Raw genomic sequence first — 24131 nt, 5'->3', positions numbered from 1 at the left:
TTGAGGAAGTCGCAGCTGAGCTGCACACATTGTGGCCTTGTAGGATTCAGGGATCATAGAAAAACAGTCTTATAAACATATCTACAGATACGAAGTTGTAGAAATGACGCCAAAGTTTAGTGAAAATGGCGCCAAATGTTGTTGTTTTTTTAAATTTAATCACAATAACTTAGGTAGAAGTCACCATTGTCCAAATAACCCAGAGGGTTCAGAAACAATTAGATATACAACAGGGGTGAGGATTGGTGAGGATAATACTTGATCTGGGTATATCTAGTGCAGCGTTTCCTGAACAATTGTGCTCTCTGCGATAAATACATGAAACTTGGCACAGTTGCAGGAAGTGAAATTCCAAATATTTTCTACCCGTGAAGACATAAAAAGTCTACTGTGATAAATGTAGTTACTTTACAGATCTAGTGTTGGCTAAATATATAACCACAGCTAAAGTCATAATGGCAGTTCATTGCAAGTTTGTGTAAGGAGACGATGCAGGCTTTATTCTGTGTCAGGGATGGATTCAGAGTATATGAACCTTTAACTCTGTACAGGGAGTTCACACAGCAAGAAGAGTGACTTCCTTTCACTTACTGTGTGTGTTCTGTGGGTTGAGGAAGCTGTGTATACCAGTCGGCGTGTCCACCGAAAGCGCTCCAGCAGAGGAAGGGGGCTGTGCTGAGGCTCTTTGAGGTGGGTAACTATGTGACTCAAAGATCAGTGAAGAGCAGCTTCCAAGAATAACTAAACTTGTTAACAATAAACATAAAGTAAATCACTACGGATTTGTGTTATCTTTGTATCTCTATCTATTAGGGCCATTTTCGTCTTCGTCCCGAATTCTTCGTATGTTTATGGGGTTAGCGGTGACGAATTCGTAGAGGGTCGGAAGCCACTCCACAATTGTGAGGGTCTTAGTGCTATTTTTTTACGCTGACGAAAGAGCACTGTATTGAGTAAATTGTAAAACGTGGACTGCCAAAAATATAAGCTACGTCCCTGGGTGGGCTCGAACCACCAACCTTTCGGTTAACAGCCGAACGCGCTAACCGATTGCGCCACAGAGACCTTGCTGATGTTGAGACGAAATCCACAACTTATAAATGACTAAAAATAGCACCATGAGGGGAGATAAGTATGTTTTCCGGAAATGCATATTATCAATAAACAAGATGGCGGAGCATGATAAATCCCCGCTTCTAAAATTTGACCAGTTAGACGATTATGAAACCCAGAGGCAACAAATTCGTCATTTATATGAAAACAATGAGCGATCAAGCGGGGGTGACGGTTCCAACGACGTGATCACTATCAGCGGCAGCACCTCGGCCTCAGTTCTTGCTGAACCTGATAATGTTGTGGCGATTTTTGTTGTCGCATTTGACACAAGAACAGGTGGGCAGCATTGAAATAATTTATTTATCATGTACATCAAGGCTGAAGGAAAATTAAACTTCACAGACCCATAAGAATAGACGAGATGTCAGTCTAGGTGTAAGGGACCTTATGATATATGTACGGGGTATGTACTCATGATAATTCAACATGTACTCACACAGTTAGCCTGCCTGTCTGCCCCCAAATATTCTTGACGTCGGTGAACAATGGTGAATGTGTTGTGTTGTGTCGTTGCAGAAGTGTAGGCGTTTACCACTTTTACATGTACCAAACTACATATAAAGATTGCATGTATGTTCATAAGGCAGTGATTGAATTGTCATGATTTTGTAATACTACTGTCCAGTTATCAATCCTGTCTTGAGTTGAATATATTTGGACCTTCCAGTGTCCAGTGTCACTGAAGCGAAAAGCACTTGGCATTACACATACTGGCATATGTATTATAGAAGTAAACGACAAGTATCGGGGATTAATTAGTAAAAGGACACCCATACCCGAATGAAGAGAGAATTTGTCTCACCCATTGGAAGCTGTTTTTTGTATGTTGAAGCAAGCTTTTGCCTACCTTTAGAATACAGTACTGCAAATTTTTCAGGTTACAATACCCTATGACGTAATTTGAAGTATTTTGTTGCCAGTCACACCGACGAAAAAACAATGCCCTGTGACGTCTTGGTCTCAGTGATCTATCATCTCCACACGCAATGTCATTGAAAAAGCCCAGCGATGTTGAAAGTTTTGAATATTTGTTTACTAAATATAGACTACAGCAGCACATTTTATGGAAAGCGCTAGTTTATGAAAGCCCTTTTTTTTTCAATATATTTTTTTTTCTTAATACAAATGGCTAAAATAATTATACATTCAAACTAATATACATGGTTTATTTTTTTCATTCATTAATTTTCATTATTATGGACAGAAATGCAGTTTATTAGGTATTTATATTGGCGCTGAACACATCCAAATGTCACCGGTGTTAGTCACAAAGACATCAAGAAAGCACAATGAAATGGTTTAGTGTTGAATATTTTGTCTACAGGAAACTGTCCTGGAACATTCATAGAAACCATTTTCACCCGTGATGTTATATTCAGTAATGATTCAAGAGCAGACTCATCCTTGTGGTGTCACTACCCATGCTTATTCCTCTTTTTTCCTTACTATGATCCACATTATCCTTACCACTAGTGTTCCCTACCACACTTTTCTGTCACAAAGTCATCTGACAAATTATTACAATGTCATTCATGAGCACCCGCAAGTTCAACATCTGCACCTGGAACCGTTTTCATTAGCGCCACATCAGTTCATTCCACACCATTCAGTATCTTGTAGATTATGGAAAGGGACAAGTGTGCCAAATGACATTGGGATCACTATTAAGCATCAGTAGACTAAAGACACCTTGCCATTCAACCTATTCAACCCTTTTCATTCAGTCCCGTAACATCGTAGGCATGACTAGGTAAATTTGCTTTTAGTTTCACAGTGTGGATGTAGCTAAGTCGATTATCTGTCCTGCTAATGATCCGAAGGTAGCAAGTTCTTGTGCAACGGATTCTCACTAAAACTGGTTGCTTGTCTTTAAGACACGTGACCTACGACAGAGATCATCCTCACGAGAAGTTGTGGTACTGTATTCTAAAGGTGCTCGCTTTTTCTCAAAAGAATTGTTGGTTTTAAGTGGAGATTAATCCACGAATGACAGGGTAAAAGGATCATAAAACAAATGCACTGTCGGCTTGAAGTCAGAAATTGGTTCTTGCTATGATGTATAATGTGCACTGATCACTGCTGATTGGGATTTTAGATGTACTGACTAAAACATCTTCTTATATTCCTGTTCTATGGTTATCCCCAAACAGCTGCAGTAACCTTATCTCTTTGCTGCTCTGTATAAACAATTTTGATATTGACTTGTCTCTACAAAGAGCTGCTGTCTGTTCCATAGTGATTTTCTAACAGATCCCTGATCCAAATTTGCTTGCTTTTTAAAAGCTTTAGCAAAATGCATGTGTCATGATCTAATGACAGATGCTACATCTTTCACTTCGTAAGACACTTGCCTTCAAATTCAACTACTTATATTTTAGATTGTGCAACACTATATTTACTTGTAGAGATTTTCTATCCGCCATTGTACTTAGCGAGGATGGCCCAAAATGTGTACCCTCTTGATGATTCCAGCCCAATAAGTACATAGAAAGTTGCATGATGAAAACTTTAAGTACACATATTTGAAGGCATGTGTTTTGGGAAGCAAATCGTGTTGCAGTTTTCTTAGGATAATGATTCATGTACATTATGGCAGGGTTGTTTGTGCGGTGTGTTCTGAATTCAGAATCTATCAGGAAAACACAATGGAACAGTCTGTAGCTCTGTGTCACAACAAGTCTATATCAAAATCAGTTATAGGGAGCCGCAAGGAGATATGGTTAGTCCCCAACCTATTGGCTACAGGTGAATTTGTAAACAGACTAATTTGTAGCCATGGAGAAACTGAGGCACTCCCAACTCATTGACAAAATTCAGGGTGAACTCTGAAACAAAAGAATAAAATTGGGAAATAGACTTAAATAAATATACATGTATCTATTACATATACATTTTTAATTTTTATGTGGCAAATTTCTTTCGCATCTTAAATTTTGAATAACAATAAATATTACTGTTATCCTTTTGTCCTTCTCTGCTTGGATTTATTTACCCAATTATTTATTTATAGTATTTTATCATCCAAAACTGGCTCCCACAGGAGATATCGCTTGGATGAGATCAAGCGATGTCTACACTGTAGATATCGCTTTTGCGATACCTACACTGTAGATATCGCTGCAATGAAATTACATCACAATGCTTTGCAGACCATTGTGACATCACTGGTTACCATGACGTCACAATCAAATGACATCACTAATGGCTCTGCTACTGAAGCTGTTTGCAGTACTTTTTACACTGAAGACACTGCTAATTACTGTCTACAAATTGAAAAAGTTGAAAGAATGATGTTGGATGATAAATAAAATCTCACCCTCGTGTCTTTTGATATCAAATATATCAACACTCGCTGATATATTTGATATCAAAAGACACTCGGGTGAGATTCTCTATATTTACAAAGGATCCTTCTGAACCTTGTATGACCAAACAATAGTACGGCAATCCCCTACTTCCTGTACTTCACTCACCACTTTACCCAATGATCCTCTTGTCCTACTCGCCACGAATATACTTACCTGATCATTAATTTATTTACAAAGGATCCTGCAAACAAAATACTAATACTTATCAAATTTATTATTTAACACTTTATTCAAAAAAGAAAACACTCAACCAGTGAAAATGTGTCCTTCCTTTTGGAAGTGATGCAGCCACTCATATGCCTTCTTGTGAAAAAAACCCTGTTGTTTGGGTCAATGAAATGCACATCAATATTCATTCATTTACAACATCTAAAAAATGTGTCCACAAATTCACTCTTGGTTTGTCTATGAGTTTACTGTAAGTTGTGTCTTTGAGTTGGTTGTGTCTACGAATTCACCGCAGTGTCACCAAATATGGTAGTTTGTTCCAATGTTCCGAAGCAGTAATAGAACTTTTCCAATATTATCGGATGTAAGCATCTTCTGTTCTTCGTCATACTCTGCATAGTACTCACATGTTCTGTGAAATATATTATAACAAGTTTTAAAATGACTGTCCACAAGTAATCATGGTAATGTTATGTATTTGTTTGTCAGTAATCGACTCAGTATACACATGCACTGTGGGGATTCTTGGTCAAACTTGAAGCCCAGCGACCTATGCTGATTGTAAGAGGAAACTAAATGCTGACTTGGTTGTGTCAACATACCCTGACGGCGTGGATCGCTGCTCCTTATATCAATCACTGGATTGTCTGCCCCAGGCCACTGTCTATATTTTGTATTACTGTTGAAACTAAGTGCTGTTATACAACAAGAAAAACAACAGAATGTACAAGTGAATATACACCCAAGATTCAGTGAGTGAGTTGGGTTAAACGCCGCTTTTAACAGTATTATGGTTATATCACAGCATGTCAGATTAATGTGGGAGGAAAGCCCGAAGTGATGTAGGTCTCAGACGTTTACCACTTCGGCGAAACCCATGAGCATGGGTATGGTGCTGACAAACCTAGAAACATAATTGGGGCAAACCAGGATTCGAACCTACAATCATAGGTACCCATGTGGGGAATAGAACCCGGGTCTTCGGCATGACAAGCGAATGCTTTAACTACTAGGCTACCTCACCCCCATCTCATCAGGATATAGGTTCATTGTGTTAGATCATACTATCTCTGAGGATATCACTTTCCTGATCACCATTGTTGACTGCCACGGCTTCTTTAGGTTTCAAGTTTCAAACCTAACATAATTTTTTTCTGTTTTTTACTGACTTAATGAAAAACATTTGATACTTCTTATTCCAACAATGGCAAAGTATATATGATATAACAATCTATATATAGGACTACAATATATGTATAGGACTCCTTGTTGATGAGAATGTAGCTGTGTGCAAGGTTGTCATGTCATTGTAACATTGATGTGGCTATGTGACGTCAGGGAACATCACCCACATACAGACAGGCAGTATTTATCAGCAGATGAAGCGTGTGTAATTGCATTATTTCCATTCAGTGTGAAGACCTGGCTTAGCATAGGTGTTAAACAACACATGCTTTCCCTTAGAGGTGACTATGCTTGTCGTAAGAGGCAACAAATGGGGGTAGTCAGACTTGCTGACTTGGTTGATGTATGTCATCATATCCCAATTGCATGGATCGTTGGTCAAGATGTCAATCACTGGATTGTCTGGTTCAGACTTGATTAATTACAGACTGCTGTCATATAGCTGGAATATTGTTGATTCTGGCGTTAAACAACAAACAACATACCAGTATTGATTGAGAATGATATATGATAATTAGTCAAATTCCATACTTGTTTAATTTCCTATCTTAACTCGACTTTATGTAAGTTTGTGTTCCAATCTTAACTTGTCTTTATGTAAGTTTGTGTTCCAATCTTAACTTGTCTTTATGTAAGTTTGTGTTCCAATCTTAACTTGACTTGATGTAAATTTGTGTTCCAATCTTAACTTGACTTGATGTAAGTTTGTGTTCCAATCTTAACTTGTCTTTATGTAAGTTTGTGTTCCAATCTTAACTTGTCTTTATGTAAGTTTGTGTTCCAATCTTAACTTGTCTTTATGTAAGTTTGTGTTCCAATCTTAACTTGACTTTATGTAAGTTTGTGTTCCAATCTTAACTTGACTTTATGTAAGTTTGTGTTCCAATCTTAACTTGACTTTATGTAAGTTTGTGTTCCAATCTTAACTTGTCTTTATGTAAGTTTGTGTTCCAATCTTAACTTGTCTTTATGTAAGTTTGTGTTCCAATCTTAACTTGACTTTATGTAAGTTTGTGTTCCAATCTTAACTTGACTTTATGTAAGTTTGTGTTCCAATCTTAACTTGTCTTTATGTAAGTTTGTGTTCCAATCTTAACTTGACTTTATGTAAGTTTGTGTTCCAATCTTAACTTGTCTTTATGTAAGTTTGTGTTCCAATCTTAACTTGTTTGGGAGAGGATGCTATTCTCGTTATTCACAACATGACAGTGTGTGAAGCCCACTTCTGGTGCCACGCGCCGTGGTATTGCTGGAATACATGTATTGCTGAAAGCAGTGTATAACCATACTCACACTCACACCATGTCAACACAGTCCAAACTTATATGGATTTATTGGAAAAAAATCAAGGCAGCAAAATCACAGACAGGTGCAGTGAGATGATTCTGAAACAATCATTGTGAGAATTATGAACAAATGTAGTGGAAGAAAAGTGTATGATTGGGGTAGTGTGTCCATTATGTGATAATCTACCTGGACATTTTCGTTTGCCTTATGGGAGAGCCTGAAAGAATGAACATTCACAGAGGGTCAGAAAAATATGATGACAAATGTAAAAAATATTATGTTTTGTTTTCATGCAAGTAATTTGCCAATAACTTAAATTATTCATTGCATTATAGCATATTTACTGTGGTATGTAAAATGAAACTGTAATATCAGCATGGCTGATGTTTATGACTGACTTCTAACCCATCTTCTATGCTTGTCAGCTGTTGTGTAGAACTGTGTATTTAACAAGTCTAGTCATGACAATTGATACCAGTTACTGTACATAAATCACATGGACATACTTATTGAGACTGGCAGAAGGGAACACCGTCAAACAGCATGTCTATTGGCAGATCAATACGAGAGTGTTGTTCTGTGTGTGTGGTGTGTTGCTGCTGACAGAGGGACTATTGATTGATGTCAGACTGCAGCCTACATGTGTCTGTTGCCTTCCTGCAGGGAATTATAGGTGTTTAATAGCTGAGGGTGGTTCATGTAATCAACAATCATTTCTGCTGCAGTTGCTGGCATACAATTTGTTTCATTGTGATGATGAAGAACATGTTACCATTGCAACAGTGGTTTAAAGAAGGCCACTGTTATCAGATGTAAGAAAGTGTCCTACAACTGACCAGGGGCTAACTCAGGAATGTGTCAAAGTTTGCTGCTTATTTACAATGTAAATGTAAGTGTAATTTAAGTTTTAATGTTAAGTTAAGTTTTAATATGCAAACCCAATTAATGGATAGACACCATGATTGCAAGCTACATCCAATCAGCCCAAATTTTAACAAAATGTTAATACAAAATGACCTACATATACCATATTTTATGGTTAACTTAACAGCAAAGTTGAGATGTAAACTCAGTAGCTGATTCCTTTGAGTTATAAAGTAATAACATATGGTTTACGGTGTTGCTCTGAGGAAAGAGAACACTGAACTTAAGACTGTTCCAACTTCTCAGTATATGGTTCATGGAACCTGAGTGATAGATCAAGGAATAAAGATCTTCCTTAAGTTTGTCGTGTGAGATTGTGGTGTACAAGGTTGAAAAATCAAATGTTTGACAAATTTGAACTTGATTCTTTTATGAGATTAAAAACTTGAACAAATCTTTTGGGTTTTCTGACAATCCACAACTGGTATGATTTCCAATTGTCTCAAATACTTTCTGTGAATATTAAGAAAGTCCTTCCTTGATTGAATTGAGGATTATGGTTAATCTCTGAGGCAGGAATTTGGTAGTACATTTACTGGACCCAGCAATCTCTCATTGAACAGATATTTATAGAGCTTTGGAATCCAATATAAAAGTGTAATGGACATCTCTTCAGCAATTAGAGTCAAGCCAAAAGTTACAGTACTGATGAGTACTTTTGGCAGATTCCTTCCTCAGTTAACAGTCTGTCATGTATGTGGCATAATCTGATATGTCCCTTATACTAAGTTCAGCGTTCCTATACTTGAACTACTTGAAGGAGACGGTGTATGTAGGAGAAAAGACGGTGACATTTCCAAATATTGTGGAAGGAAAACTGCATGACTGTTCACTGGTATGCTTGACTTTGAACCTGTGTACCCAGTAGATGCTGAACTGGAGATTACAACAAGCAGATTAGATTAGAATTTTGTAGATTGCCTATGTTTTTTTCTGAGCAGCTTATTACATAGGAAGAGAATTTATGGATGTCAACTTCTTTATTATATGCTTACTCCTTCATCATATACTCCGAAATGTTGTGTTCCTCATAATAAAAAAGTTGACATCCATAGATTCTCTTCCTTATATGTATCACTTTTAAATGCCTTTCAAAAACTTATTACATTACTCTCTTTCCACAAAACAGGCCAACTCCCCCTCATTCTTTATCCGTAATGATCATTGTAACCATTTGGACAATCATACAATCATTTAGTTAATTCCTAGAAGATGGAGGATCAAACAGCTCTTCTGCAAGTCCTCGGTGTCTATCAATTAAAGTGTAATCTGAATAGTTCACTTCTTGGGCAAGACAAGCTTATGATAAAGTTAACATAATTTAATTAAAATATAATATGGCAACATCAGAGAATAGCAAGTTTCAATTATCTGCCGAAACAGATTCAATTGCCTTTGGTGTAAACATGGTAAAATGCAAAATAGCGGTGAAAATAGTCAAATGTCAAATATTTGTAGAAATCAACTTTTTGTATACAAAGAGCATAATTTGCTTCTCTGCAACATGTAGAAGTGCTTGATAATTGATTATGATTGGTTAAAGTGTTAGAGATACAAATCTGCTGAGTTCCGATGGTAACAGGTGTGTGTTCAGTTGTTTATAGTTCAATATTTAGAACTGATATAAATACTGATTAACATACAAGTTTCATGGAACTGTAACAGCTTGCTGATACATCATGATGAGTTGACAATATGTAAATTTTATCTTTCAGAATATTTGATATTGGTTGAATCATGTTAAGAGTGAAAACAAGAGGGTGGATATGACAGCTGAGAAAATGTTTTCGCCGTATTTAATCAATCACTAGTATCACCATACATTCAACATCTTTCAGTAACATTGCAAGTTTTAGTTCCAGTACATCAGATTTGGTCAGGTTCAAATATGTACATGTATATGGAGTTTGACTTGTAGTAGAATACGATGGGTGGTCGTGAAGTTCTAAGCCTAACAAACAAAAAAGACATTAGTGAAAGTTTTTAATTTTATTTTTCAACATAATCTCCCTGCTTTTCAATACTCTTCTCATATTGATAGTGAAGCTAGTCATCCAATTCCAGTCAGAAAAAGGCTTTCTGAAGCCACCCTGAAAACCCCATTAACGGCATCTTTGAGGTCATCATTGTCGTCATAGCGCTTTCCATGAAGGTGTTCTTTTAGTTAAGGAAACAAGTGGAAATCACTTGGTGCCAGGTTTGGCGGGTATGGAGCTTTTCGAAACCCACATTCTCTAGCAATGTCAGTTCTTTTTTTCCCTTAAGATCAGAATTTAGTAACTGTGGTACCCAGCAAGCAGATATCTTATTCATCTGTAAATGTTCATGAATAACAGTTTCAGTGGATCCAAGTTCAGCAATGGTAATATCGCTATCTGATGGTATAAATTTATCTCCTTGATTGAATTTTCATTAATTGAAGTTGAGGGACTTCAGGCCTTGGGTCATCATCACGGCTTGTCCTCCCAGCCTTGAACATAGCTGGAACAGTGGAATAGCTGGGGCATTTATCCCCATGCGCTTGTGACATGGGGTCATGAATTTCTTGGGGAGTACTTTTCTATAAAGTACAAAAACTTGATGACTGCTCAGTATTCGTTCTTTTCCATTTCTGTGTCTATTTAGACCCCTATCACGTTCAACTGGCTATCACCAATATACAAACTGTCTCAACAGACCAAATACACTTGCAATGAACTGCTCAAACAGTGTACTACATTGACTAGTTCACTTTGTTATGGCCCATAGTTGAAAGTCAGGCTAAGAACTTTTTGACCAGCCCTCATACATGTCTGCCAAGAAAGCTTTGTATATTTCAAAAGGACATTTCAAAAACAAATATTAGAAAATACCTGATATGAGATCTTTTACTATGAGAGGATCGAGACACCTCCATAGGTGGTCACGCTGCAATATAACTGGAATACTGTTAAAAGCGGCATTAAACCCAACTCACCCACCCATCACTAATATGATATTGATAGATAATATTTTCATACTCATAGAATATAAGGTGTATTCCTCATGATTAATATAGACAATTGAACAACTGCGAAAATGTCAAAAAGTTGATTTTATGTGTTAGAAAGGCTAAGCAGCTATTTTTATGGTTTGTAGATAAGTTAGCTGTAATGAACCATTGTTAACTGGCGTGTCAGAAAGGTGTATTAGCTTGTTTGTAACATGACTGGCTCTGTCCTCAGGTAACCTTGTGGAATGGTGTTTACCAGAAGAAACTGACCTTGATGGTGTGGAGTTCAAGGCCATGGCTAGTGGTTCCCACACTCTGGACAAGGATTTTGTGTGAGTAACTAAAGTGCAAGTTTTTTCTCAGGCATTGTATCATGTTGTTTTACTCATTTCTTGTGTATTAAAGACATGACATACCAAGTCTGCAAACTGTAAGCTTTTGTCATGCTTACTTTCTTTCTCAAATTATTAAGAGATGAAAACCACAACTGAATATCGTATCCTTAATCATGTTAATAAGTGATACCATAAACCATTTAAGACTATTTTCACAACTACAACAAGTATTTTTGCAACACTACACACACCCAATCTCATTGAGGACCCATACCCCTGATGGTAATGTACAGTAATATGTCCCATCCCCTTGCATCAGTATCCTGCAAAGTTCCTACAGTCTCTAAAAAGGCCTTGAATTATAAGGTCATTCTTGAAAAGCCTTGATTTTTAATGTCCTTGAAGATCACCAATATAGCTTGAACAGCCTTAAATTTGAACAAAATGACATAAACTTGTTAATAAAAGACTTAAAACACACACAAAACTAATGATTCCACTTGAGACTAAGTTTGAAAAATATGTTGACACAGTACTCGATTAAAATTTTGAAAACTGAACAAAGGGACATTCTGGAATATCAAATATATGGTTAAGCGAGTGACAGACGGTAATTTTGAATCAGTTGTTTGGAATGCCCCGTGTTAACGTTTTTGAGGTTGCATGATTAGAATACACATTTCGACTGCCACTTTCATGATCTGCTAAGCGACGCTTTGATTGGTCAGATGAAAGGTAATTCTTACGTGAGCTGTAATTTCAAACGCTGGCGAACCCTGTTGTCTCAAACTTGGATGTGTCAAGATCCTGGTTGTGACAAATTCAATTTATAGCCCCAGGTGTTAATACCAATTAAAACTTACCCTGATAAGTCGTTGATAAATGTGTGTATTTATTTACTATTGTTATTGTCATATGATATCATGATAATCCTGTGATATGAATAAAATGCATACAGATGCATAAATGTAGATATGACAATTGCTTCTGCTTGTCATTCTTTCCATATATATGATGTAAATGTAAATGTAGAATGTTTGCTTGATGTCTGATAGCTGGGTCAGAAGAGAAGACCGGATGTGTCAAATCCCAGATAAGAATAACTGTTTCTATGGTTCCCAGTAGTTCAAGACACAGGGTTCGACTGTATGTCAATTTGGCACGAAATCATGCATTTTTCTCCAGTTTGCTTGCTAGTGTTACTCAGTTTCACTTGCATCACACGGGCACCAGAACTGCAGTCAGTGTTTTGTTGTACAGTTACTTCCGGAAGGAGAACCTGTATGGCCTGGCTTGTTTTGAGAACATGAAGGTGGAGAGTGAGATCGAGCGAGGGGCACGGATGAAGTCAGTGGGGATCCTGTCTACATCCTATACCTCCCTCTACAAACACATGCAGTTCCTGGAGACCCAAGTCAGGTAAATAATAACCGATAAACAGTGGTCAATAGGTTGACATCCTCCCTCTACAAACACGTGCAGTTCCTGGAGACCCAAGTCAGGTAAATAATAACCGATAAACAGTGGTCTTTGATTTGAATGTGAAAATATTGTGTCATTCTTCTACAACTGAGGCATGGAAAATGATGCATATGATCTCAAATGAAATTGTGAGTTGTGGACTTCTAATTCTCAATTGAAGGCAAACTAGATTTTGCTCTATATCGTTTCTTGAGTTTTTCTTGGTTTGCATTGGTATCATGACCAGTGGTATCATGACCAGTGGTAATTACCGAAGGCACGTTTACTCATGTTGCAAAGATTTCTTGAGAGGTACCTCCAATAGTTGTATGACGCCAGTTTTTTAACATTTTGGAATAGATACCCATCTTTGGCTTCAAGCAAGGTGTACTTTATCAAACTGAATAGGTACTAGTTTAATTAATGATTGACATTGACAGTGTGTAGTTTCATTGTCTATTGATAGTGTAATATGGCATCGATCTTAACTAAATTGATATTTATTATTGATTTGTTGCCATGGACAATTGTGTTGCATCTATAACTTTTTAACCGTTACATTTTTGATGTTTTCCAATCATGACTGAAACATATACTAGTATATTTTGTTGAGATCAGACAGTAAGAGGTCTGCATGTTTTCAGACATCAGCTGGAGGTGCCCGGGGTGTACACACAGTTGATAGCATTCTTTGATGACAAGAAGGGGGTGTTACCGATAGGTGGGTCAGCGGAGGCGCTGAAGATTCCCAGCCCTGCGTCCACACCTTCCACACCCAGCAAAGAGCTGCTGCCAGAGATGAAGGTGAGGCTGCATGAGGCAGGGGGTATCGCATCTCTATGATGAGCCTTGGAATAATGATATCCTCACAAGATCAACCAGTGATTGATAGCTTATGTTTCACATTGTGATCCTTGCACTATGGTAGTCATTATTCCCATGGTTTGACAAAGACTCACAACATTCTTATTGTTGGGATCTTTCTTTTTTTAAACTTGTCCCAGGCCTTCAGCAGGATCCCACATTGTGACCGCCCCAAGCTGAAGACAAGTGTCAGCTACTGCTGATCTGACCCATGAAGATCTGGGTAGAGGTCTTCAGCAACCCATGCTTGTTGTAAGAGGCGACTATGCTTGTCATAAGAGACTAACGGCATCAGGTGGTCAGACTCGCTGACATGGTTGAATCGAATCCCAATTGCGTAGATCAATGTTCATGATGTCAATCACTGGATTGTCTGGTCCATACTCGATTATTTACAGACCGCCATCATATAGCAGGAATATTGCTGAGTGCAATGATAAACAAATATACAAACAATACTGGTGATCCAGTGCCCAGTATGTCCAGGATTGTATCCACTACTGGTTCCATTGTAGATTCTGTTACAGTAGCAGAATTTGGCACTCCACACATGAGTGAGTCATTTGGGTTTTAAGTCAATTTGAGCTGCATTTTTGTTATATCAGAGTGTATGAGCTAATATTGGAGGTCGTGATGAAGGTCTTCGACATTTATGACTAATAACTCCAGGAGAATCATAATCATAATAATCATTGGAAGTTTTGTTAATAGGTTTCTGTCACCTTCGGGACTCAACTTTGCACATCTTACCATCTGTATCTGTCAGTCTCTCTCAGCATTGTCTTTCTAATGGCCACCTTGCCCCATATACATTTTCTTGAGTCTGAGAATTGAAATTTGTATTTTGAAATGAGTTGCCTCCCTTGAACCAATTTTAATTCTCAGCTAAAAGGTAAGGGAAACATTATTCCTTTCAGTGATTCTCAGTGACTTGAAAAATAGTCTCAGTCTCTGTCTCCTCCCTTCCAGATCACCCACCCAGCTGGCTGTTTCTCCCAGTTCATCAAGTTCTTCGGGGAACAAATCTACACACTGTGGAAGTTCGCCCTACTCCAGAAGCGCATCCTCTTCTTCTCTCCTCCTCCCATCGGGGTCGTGTGTTACAGAGGTGAGAGCTTGTAAATAATTGAAACCAGACCAAACAAAACAGAGCACTAGACCCTGAACACTGAGCATCACCATTTTATGTACGCAATGCCATTGTAGTACACTATTGTGGGCCCCGTGAAGATCCGGGGTGGAATAGGTCTTCAGCAACCCATGCATACTGTAAATGTCGACTATGCTTGTTGTAAGCGGCAACTAACGGGATCGGGTGGTCAGACTCACTGACTTGGTTGATGCATGTCATTGATCCCAATTGTGTGGATCGATGCTCATGATATCAATCACTGGATTGTCATGTCCAGACTTGATTATTTACAGACCGCCATCATATAGCTGGAATATTGCTGAGTGTGGCGGTAAACAACAAACCAACCAACACTATTGTGGCCAGCATTAGCTCCAGGGATCTTATGTTGGAACCACAGGGCACGTGCAATAATTTTGTATTTCCGTTTGTTGTTTAAAGCCAGAGTCAGAATTATTCTTGTAAGTAATTCCAGGACAAATCAGTAGTTGACATGAGCAGTGTGCCACCCGTCGCGGTATGATAACCTTCCAAATTACCATACCTGACCACCAAGTACAGTCACGATGTCCCTTACGACCATAAGAGTGCTGGGAACCTACTCTGACACAGGTCACTGAATTAATCATAACTCATTATGTCACACACACACATAACATATGTAGTTATGATGTCATGTCCTGTGACAGGTTATGTTCTGTCTTATGAAATATAACACTGAACAGGTGAAGAAATACATTTTATGCTGTTATGCTTCTATTACGAATTTTGCAATGCTATTGGTTAATCCGTACCACGTAACAAAACCATAGATTTAAATGTTGACCCCCCAAACCATGTGACTGACACTGACCTCGAATATTGACTCGTCTCATGATCAGTATTGACCTGTCACGCGATGAGTATTGACTTGTCTGCTAGAAAACAAGATAGCTGTGAACAATGAAATTCTAGTAACAGACGCCAAGTTACTGTAATGAAACAGAAGATGGTTTAAAGGATTCCTAAACTTTAAAGTGAATTTCAGTATAATAAAACAAATAATTACTCTTGATGAAGTAAATTATGCAAAAAGAAGGACCCGAGGACCCAACCCATTCAGCAGTCTGCGACCTCTGTCCAGTCAGAACTCCTCGGGGGCCAGTTCCACAGGTCCTGGTTTTGGCATAGTTGATCTTGTCAAAAGTAATTACTTGTATAATGTTGATTTGGGTTATGTCTTAGATATCAAATGAACTGTTTCAGTGTACTGTGCTTGTTGCCTTGGTAACCACAATATACAAGGCCTTACGCGGCATGACATCCGGCCCCACTTCTATGTCAATGTAGCTGACATCGAGGCTTTGGAGAATGAAATGACATATATAGCATGTAAGTATGTACCACTGTTCCCCGAGTATAAGTCACACAGTGACACAGTGTATTGTCCAGACAAGCAGAGAAACACTCTGCTAGTATGCACTGTAACATGTAACTTGAGTATTTAGCATTAGTGTGTGATGGTTTAATGTGTATAGAGTGTGTAAATTGTACTATATAAGATACCAACATGATAAATCACAAAGAACAATGAAGAACAAGTTGCTTTATTTAAGAAATAAACGACTCGTGGTAGTTTTTTATCGTACAATAAAACACTGCAGGAGTAATAAACCATGAGGGGCACAGCCCTAAGTGTTTTATTCCCCCGGTAGTGATTTGTTGTAAGATAAACAATGACCACGAGTCGTTTATTTCTTATATGAGATACCAACATCATGTACAGCCTCTTTGGGAACGGTGATGAAATGTAAAGCTTTAAAACTATTTACTTGTATTTAAATAATGATGACTCCCTCAATAGAATCTGGCCTCATCAAAGTTGGACAAGTCCATTTTATGCAGAGGCGTGTATTTCCCGCATATTTTCGCAATCTCGCATTGATAACCTGTACCTTTTCTCCCACTTTTGGATGCGATCATTTGGCCAGGTTTCAGGTTCATCAGGTTTATCTGTGTTGCCCAGCTACATCGATGTTCATCACTGTTCATTGCTATCTTATATTTCACGATAAAACTCTTCTATAATGACCTAATTTCTGGAGATTTTAACAAATGCTCACAACTTGATGACTTCATCAGTTGAATAGTGCTATTTTTGAGAGGGCAGCGAGTTGTTAACCTTAGATAAACACATTGGCTGAATGGTAGCATCCAACAGTAAGCAAGCTATGATGAGAGAAAAGGTACAAATAATGGCCGGAAATTATCCACTTAGCACCTTTCCTCTTTTTACTGGTAAATGAAACCCGCCTTTTCATAAAATGGACTTGTCTGACATTGCCGAGATCAGATTGTATTTAATTACTTTAAAAGCTTGTTAGTTTTACAAAGTGGTTGTAAATAATATTGATATCTCATGTAAGAAATAACAAAGTTTGGTCATTGTTTATCATTCAATAAAACAGTGCAAGGAGAATAAACAATGATGGGCAGTGTTTTATTGTATGATACAACTGTGCTCTGAGTGGTTTATTCTCTCTGAACTGATATAGTAAGATAAAGCAAACCCACCCCTGTCTGTTGAAGGTAACTATGCATTGTGAAACAGTATATTTGAGTTAATAGCAATAGTTAATAACAATAGTTCACAATTGTGCAGGCACTACAGAGAAGATATTTGAGAGCAAGACCCATCTATATGATGTGTACATAGACAACCAGCTGGTCAGGGCACACACACCGGCACTCAAAGACCTACTTAAGATCAGCGATGCTGACAGGGAAAAATATGCCAAACTCAACAATCAAAGGTAAGCATTGTTGAAACAGATACAAGTTTGTTAATGATGACAAATGTAAAAACTCTGTTTACCGTATTCGACGTATTAAGCGCCCCGCTCTAACAAGCGCCCACGGCAACATTTGCTAATATATTGGCTAGTGAACAATCCCAATTAGCACACCTTCCGATTGATCAATGTTCACAAGACCTTATTTATTCACGTACAATACGCACTCGTGTGTCATATGCACCCTTAATTATTGGCAATTAAATTCTAGAAAAATATATCTGTCGTACATAAACATTTCAGGCTGTCAGCATAAACAACAAAATTTATCTTTCAACTTTTTCACCAAAATAATATTCTAATAAGAGCCCTCTATTTCTAATTTTGAGAGCATCCTGGGCGCTTATTACGTCGAAGACGGTATTTGATATTTTGTTACCTCAGGCATTGTGTCAGAAATGTTCATGTGTATTTTCAAATGTAATGTGTTTGGATCCTACATGCCTTCAGTCTCAAACGAAATGTCAAAGACAGTGATAGAGGATAACCTTTTTACATGAGAGGCCCAATGGAAATATCAATAATTGTTTTACTTGTAACAAAAGTGGAAACATCCTCTGATGTGATAGAAGCTACATGTGTGGAGCCAAGATGATCTTTTTTCAGGAAGAATCAGTGGAAGCCAGCTGTAGAGGCTTTTGTTTGTTTGGTTGTTATTGTTTACCGCCACACTCAGCAATATTCCAGCTATATGACGGCAGTCTGTAAATAATCGAGTATGGACCAGACAATCCAGTGATTGTCATCATGAACATCGATCCACGCAATTGGGATGCAATGACATGCATCAACCAAATCAGCGAGCCTGACCATCCGATCCCGTTAGTCACCTCTTACAACAAGCTTAGTCGCCTTTTACGGCAAGAACGTGTTGCTGAAGACCTATTCTACCCTGGATCTTCATGGTTCAGCTGTAGAGGTGGGCACACTTAGAGAGGGTAAAGTGCAGGTCGGCCAGAACTACAACACTTCATTATCAACCCTGTACTTGATAAACAAGTCAGTCCTTAGTTGTATGTGAACATATCCTTGACACACACATTCCACTCTGTAGAGAAGGGTCACAACTAAGGCTCCACAATTGACTGTGCAGAGTTGCATCCCTTGGTTGTGCCAGAAACCTGTGATCATGGGTTCAAATCCCGGTTTCACAAAAGTGGTAAGTCATCAGTGTGCAGCTATTCAAACCTTGAGGAACTGGTACATTTTGATGTTTGGTCCTTCCATGTACCTATTGATGTAAGACATATCGTGTATGTCGTGGCTCCCTCTATAGTTCTGCATGTGCTACAGATCCTCCTACATATTCTCCCTACAAGAGGCAGGTGAGCAGGTGATTGATGAAGAGGAGTTCTTCTCAAAGTAAGTGTACACTGTAAAAACTCTCCATGTCTGTAGCCTTGAACATAACACTAACCATAGGATATTCCTTTGACAATGTAATTTATCACATCATATTGAATACAGTTGAACTCCATTGTCACAAACTGATGGGGAGCAGAGAAATATTGTCTTATCCGAAGTTTGACACACCTGACTTGACCTTCTTACTGTGTGACAGAGCCTTCACACAACAGCAAGCGAGAACATCACGCATGTTATGCTTCGTGTCTTTCATGTTTCACGATATTATGTTCAATAGAAATTCTAACTTGAGCTCAGTTTGTTTTTGAAATTGAGTTGATTTATCAGGGTAAATTTTACTTATATTTGGACTCTTGGGAGTATAAATTATGTTAAAAACAACCAGAATTCAGCACATCCAGGTTAATTTGAGAGTTTGCTGGGACCAGACTGAGTTGGACACAACAGGGTTTGACACAACAGGGTAAAATGATGATAAAAATATTGCTCAATGTAGTTGGTCTTAGACTCAACGGTGAAGTTTATTCCTAAAGCAGATCTTATAAATTCATTCAAGATTTTTGCAAATGTATTAACCTTGCAGGGCTTGATTTAGCTATATATAACATACACAAGTCCAACCTATTATTGAAAAATTTGTATCTTGACTAAACCACAAAATCTATCTTTGAACACTCATTACATCTAAGCTTTATTTACCATACCACAACACTAATTCCTGTGGTATGTGTAATTTGACGTCATTAATCTGGGGGTACTTGGAGATCATGTACTGTACTGTAGCCTCATCTATCCCTGAAGTTGCCTTTCATATCATGTCATGATATTTAGATTATCCTACTAATGATAATTATGCATTATGCCATAGATGACATTGCCACTTGAGTACTGTAACTAGTAACTGTACTATAAATGATGACAAAGTCAGACATCCCAGATTTTATTTTGGGGGATACATTTATGGGACCATGGTGCAACCTTGTTTCTTGTGGTGCAACCTTGTTTCTTGTGGTGCAACCCTGTTTCTTGTGGTGCAACCCTGTTTCTTGTGGTGCAATGTTGTTTCTTGTGGTGCAATCTTGTTTTCATGTCAACATGCACATGGTGCAAGTTAAATCAAATTCCTTAAGTCTAGCCCTGCCTTATGCATCAATAGAAATATGTAGTGGTCATGTAGAAGGACACTCCAACAAGCCCTGCTTCTAGCCCTCAGGCTTGCAGACAGCTACCAATCTATCCCTGGGTGCTTGTGGTGGAGTGTGCTCCCTCGGACTTACGGTATCTTTTGTTTTTTTACAGTTTCTTCACAGAGCTCAACGACAGGCTCTTCCAAACCCTTCTGGACATCTCATGTTCACAAGATCGCCAGTTGACCTCTGACCACATGAAAAGCATGGGCCTTGACCCTGTCGGTGACCGCACGTTCCTCATGGAGCTGGTGGAGCATTATGGGATAGATGTTGTGTTAATGGTCGATAACCCATGCTGTCCGAAATAGTGGGTCTCCACAACACACCCTCCCTATGCTAGAGTTACATTTCTTTCAGCCATGATGTAATAAGGTGCTGCCACTTTTTGAAAGGAATTTAAATATTTGATTATGCTATTTATGCATATTAGGGGCCTGTTTTAAACACAGTATGGCCCTAATGAAGATTATACAGATCAAATGTTAGCCTCTATGCGGGAATTCTATTTTCAGAGCGGTCATCAGAATATGGATGATTCATAAAACAATTGAGTGAAATATTTCATGATACTCGTAGAAATGTTTGAAGCGTGCAGCCAGTCTGTATGTGTAGTCTTTCATTTAAAGACAAAAAGGTGAACTTTCAGTGAGAGTAATTTGTACAACTGAAAAGGAAAAGCAGTGAGGATTCATAGAGCTGTTATACATAATGCAACATGGGCGCCTATGCTACATTATACAAAATTATTTTGGGGTGAACATAAACATTTTATCATTCCCTAAACATGGGTAACATAACAAAACTAAACATCCTTCGTGATATGGTACATGTAACAAAACAACTTTCATGGTATGATGTTTTTAACAAAATTCTTGAAAAGTATAATGATATGTCAAAATAATTATTTTGAATTCTTGTTTCTTGATATGATCGCTTTGAAAGTAATACACCATGCATATCTTTCAATCATATGTTGTGAAGAAGTCCAGGTTTGTCGATGTTTCTCCAAGTTGCTACACTTGTTAATGATGGCAAATACCTCCCGCTACTTTCATTAGCTTTAAACAATGTGTCCACATTTTGTCTTATAAAGACAGTCAGTTTCACATATCATGTATTCCAGTAGAGAACCAAACATGACTGCATCGTGACAATGTTGTCACGGACAAAGCAGTTGTAGCAGGTATTTGTGTCTAGCATGACATGTGATGTGTTCACAATTCTTCAACAAACAGCTGATATAGTGCAGACTGTTTCATACTAGAGTTATCCTGCAGTTGCTGGGAATTGTAGCAATGAATGAACCATGGTGTTTCTGCAAAAGCATTTTTGTTTGACAACTTACAAAATCATACTGTTTTGTCTGTGTCCAGAGGTCACATTTCAGTCAAACCCTCTTCTGGCTGGTCCATGTGAACACCAGTCCTGAACCTAGCCAACTGTGTGTGCAGTATTAATACTTCATTGGTGTGTATATATTACGTTCCTCCCCCCGCCATGAGGAATACATATGGTTAAACCAATCAAGCTCTGGCCTGGTTCAAGTGAGAGGAAAACAGGAGTGGTCAGTGGACCCTCAGTGTACATCACAAAGGGTGCCATAGCCTTGCTGTATCTGTTCTCCACATTGCTTCAAGTCCCATGATAATACGGGTCATTTGACTCATTTCAAAAGGATATTAAGAACAGAAGCCGTCACCCTGCAAAGCACCCCAGTGGATTCACCGGTAATGGTGAAACATAGTGTAAACATTCCTATGACAAATTTGTTTTGATAGTTAAGATACTTGGTGTGGGGCTAGTTAACTTTGTTACTATAATCAAATGGGTAATGGGTAAAATCTGTCAAAAGGCCAGTTGGGTTGAGTTTGTAAGTTAATTTTTTGCAGTGGGGCAAACTGTTTGAGTCTACACTGTGAGGCTGCAGTGTTGAAAGGCTGTGTTATTTTGCTGAAACAGTGATTCACAGTCAGTCACTTGTGAATTACCTGGTGTAGATCTTCAGAGGGCTGGCAGTACTTACAGGGCAATTAACCTTTTACCTGATGGGTCAGGTATTGGATATCTCAGGTCAAAGGACCATTTAGCTGAGGTCAGGTAATAAATATGTATCTGGGTAGGGGACACATGTTGCCCAGAATTTCATTTCCAAGGTGAGCTGAGGCACTTTTGGCAGCTTGGTCTTTTGAAAAGTCGAGAATGATTCTTGAAAAGTAGAAGTTAAATGCTAGTTTGCATGTATGTTTATTAGAGCAGGAAGATGTATTTTAGGAAGTTAGCTAATCAGCTATCAGGGCCAGATAGTCCTTTCAAGATATGATCCATCGTGTTATTGCATAATGGAGATGAGGGCAGAGGGCAACTTTTGTAGCTACTTTAAGCTTTTCTGATATGGAGTGACTTGAGTATGAAATGGTTTGTTATCTTGTGAGCTGTGAGTCATTTAGGTAGTGATGCCTGTTTCATGTGCAATATCTGTATTTATCATGTACATATACTCTCACCTGTAGATAAATAACATTCCACAAGCTGTGACAGTGATGCATGTACATGTCAATTTCTGTCACGTTAATTTCAAAACTGAGGGACATTGATATTTTGAAAAATCATTTTTGTCTCCAGCAACCTTCCATCTAATGCTGCTGAATCATGCTTTGTCTTTTCTAACGGTTGCTGCCAGAAATGGTTTTCACCAATGTCTAAATGTGTGTACCAGGGGAAACCTACTATTCTCTGATGCCCGAGTCCCGCAGGCATAAACACTTTGACAAGCTTGTTCATCACATTAAATATACATTGTGGCAAATGAAAACATGGACAAATCTATTTAGTGTCAAATGAAAATGGACTAAAACTGTAATTGTCAAATGACAAATGGAAAACAAATGTATTTAAGTGTCAAATAAAAAATGGGGAAAATCTATTAAGTGTCACAAGAAAGTAATTGTTTGTTACCGGTATTTTTCTTCATGTCATTAAAATGAAAGTTATCAGCAAACTATTCTGATATATAGTAAATAAGGATATAGGACAACTGAAAAGTTCCTTTACACTTGGCGTCTTTTTCTAATAAAGATTTTGCGAGTAAATGTACCCCTTGAATACACTGTTCCGGTAAAAGAAGGACTACTTGTCATCAAAGTGGATCAGTTTATGTATTGTAAACTACTGAATCAGCTGCTGGGTTCCTTTGAAGAACAAAGAAATATTTCGTAACTCCAGCATATTTTGTTTTGTTATCTCTTAATTGATGGAGTTTTCCCCCTTGTCACATAACAGCTGTTTTGACCTTTGTTTTGGAAGGATAAAGCCACATGATGTTGTGGTTCGACATTGCTCAACTTTCTCATGTTAAGTTCTATGTATTTTTAATAAACAAAGAAATAAAGGTCTTGGCATGTGAATTTAATTATTATTTCATTAGTTTTAGTTGAATTTTTTATGTAAATGTACATTATTTTAAGGTTGACTCTGAGCAAACACAAAATGGAAGAGATGCTTAGAGTCTGAAATGTACAGTGGCAACAATTTTGGGTCACCTGCCTGAATGTCTTGTTGGGTTTTTAAATTATTTCAAACACTGCCTGCGGTTCAGTTCTTTTATGCAAACTGAAATATCTCCATATTTTCATTCCCCCTAAGACATGTACAGCATTTTTGGAAGAGAAAAATGCTTGAGGTGGGTCTTCAATATGCATCAAGCTGTCTTGAGAAGTGGTTTGTTTTGTAAGTAAAATCCATATACTTATAATAATGAGTAGTGTTTCCATTGTCCATATGCTCCTTTGATCAAGACAGGTCTGTCTTGAGAAGTGGTTTGTTTTGTAAGTAAAATCCATATACTTATAATAATGAGTAGTGTTTCCATTGTCCATATGCTCCTTTGATCAAGACAGGTCTGTCTTGAGAAGTGGTTTGTTTTGTAAGTAAAATC

At 38.0% G+C, this 24131-nt stretch overlaps 1 protein-coding gene and 1 non-coding gene across 2 annotated transcripts; one reads left to right on the top strand and one right to left on the bottom strand.

Annotated features, from left to right (window-relative positions):
* Positions 1–991: 991 nt before the first annotated feature.
* On the bottom strand, positions 992–1065 carry Trnan-guu (transfer RNA asparagine (anticodon GUU)). Its single transcript has one exon. It is a non-coding gene; the product is annotated as a tRNA-Asn (tRNA).
* A 104-nt stretch (positions 1066–1169) lies between these two features.
* LOC139454166 (DENN domain-containing protein 11-like) lies at positions 1170–23975 on the top strand. The gene is made up of 9 exons (XM_071235710.1): positions 1170–1392; positions 11252–11351; positions 12615–12773; positions 13460–13619; positions 14649–14787; positions 16057–16182; positions 17453–17603; positions 18936–19004; positions 20307–23975. The coding sequence occupies exons 1-9, from the start codon at positions 1170–1172 to the stop codon at positions 20503–20505; spliced, it is 1326 nt and encodes a 441-aa protein (XP_071091811.1). The 3' UTR covers positions 20506–23975.
* The last annotated feature ends 156 nt before the right edge of the window (positions 23976–24131 follow it).

Source organism: Haliotis cracherodii, unplaced genomic scaffold (assembly GCF_022045235.1).
Source record: "Haliotis cracherodii isolate W230 unplaced genomic scaffold, xgHalCrac1.p SCAF_10, whole genome shotgun sequence".
NCBI classification, from domain to species: domain Eukaryota; kingdom Metazoa; phylum Mollusca; class Gastropoda; order Lepetellida; family Haliotidae; genus Haliotis; species Haliotis cracherodii.
This window is presented reverse-complemented; position numbering and strand designations above follow the sequence as displayed.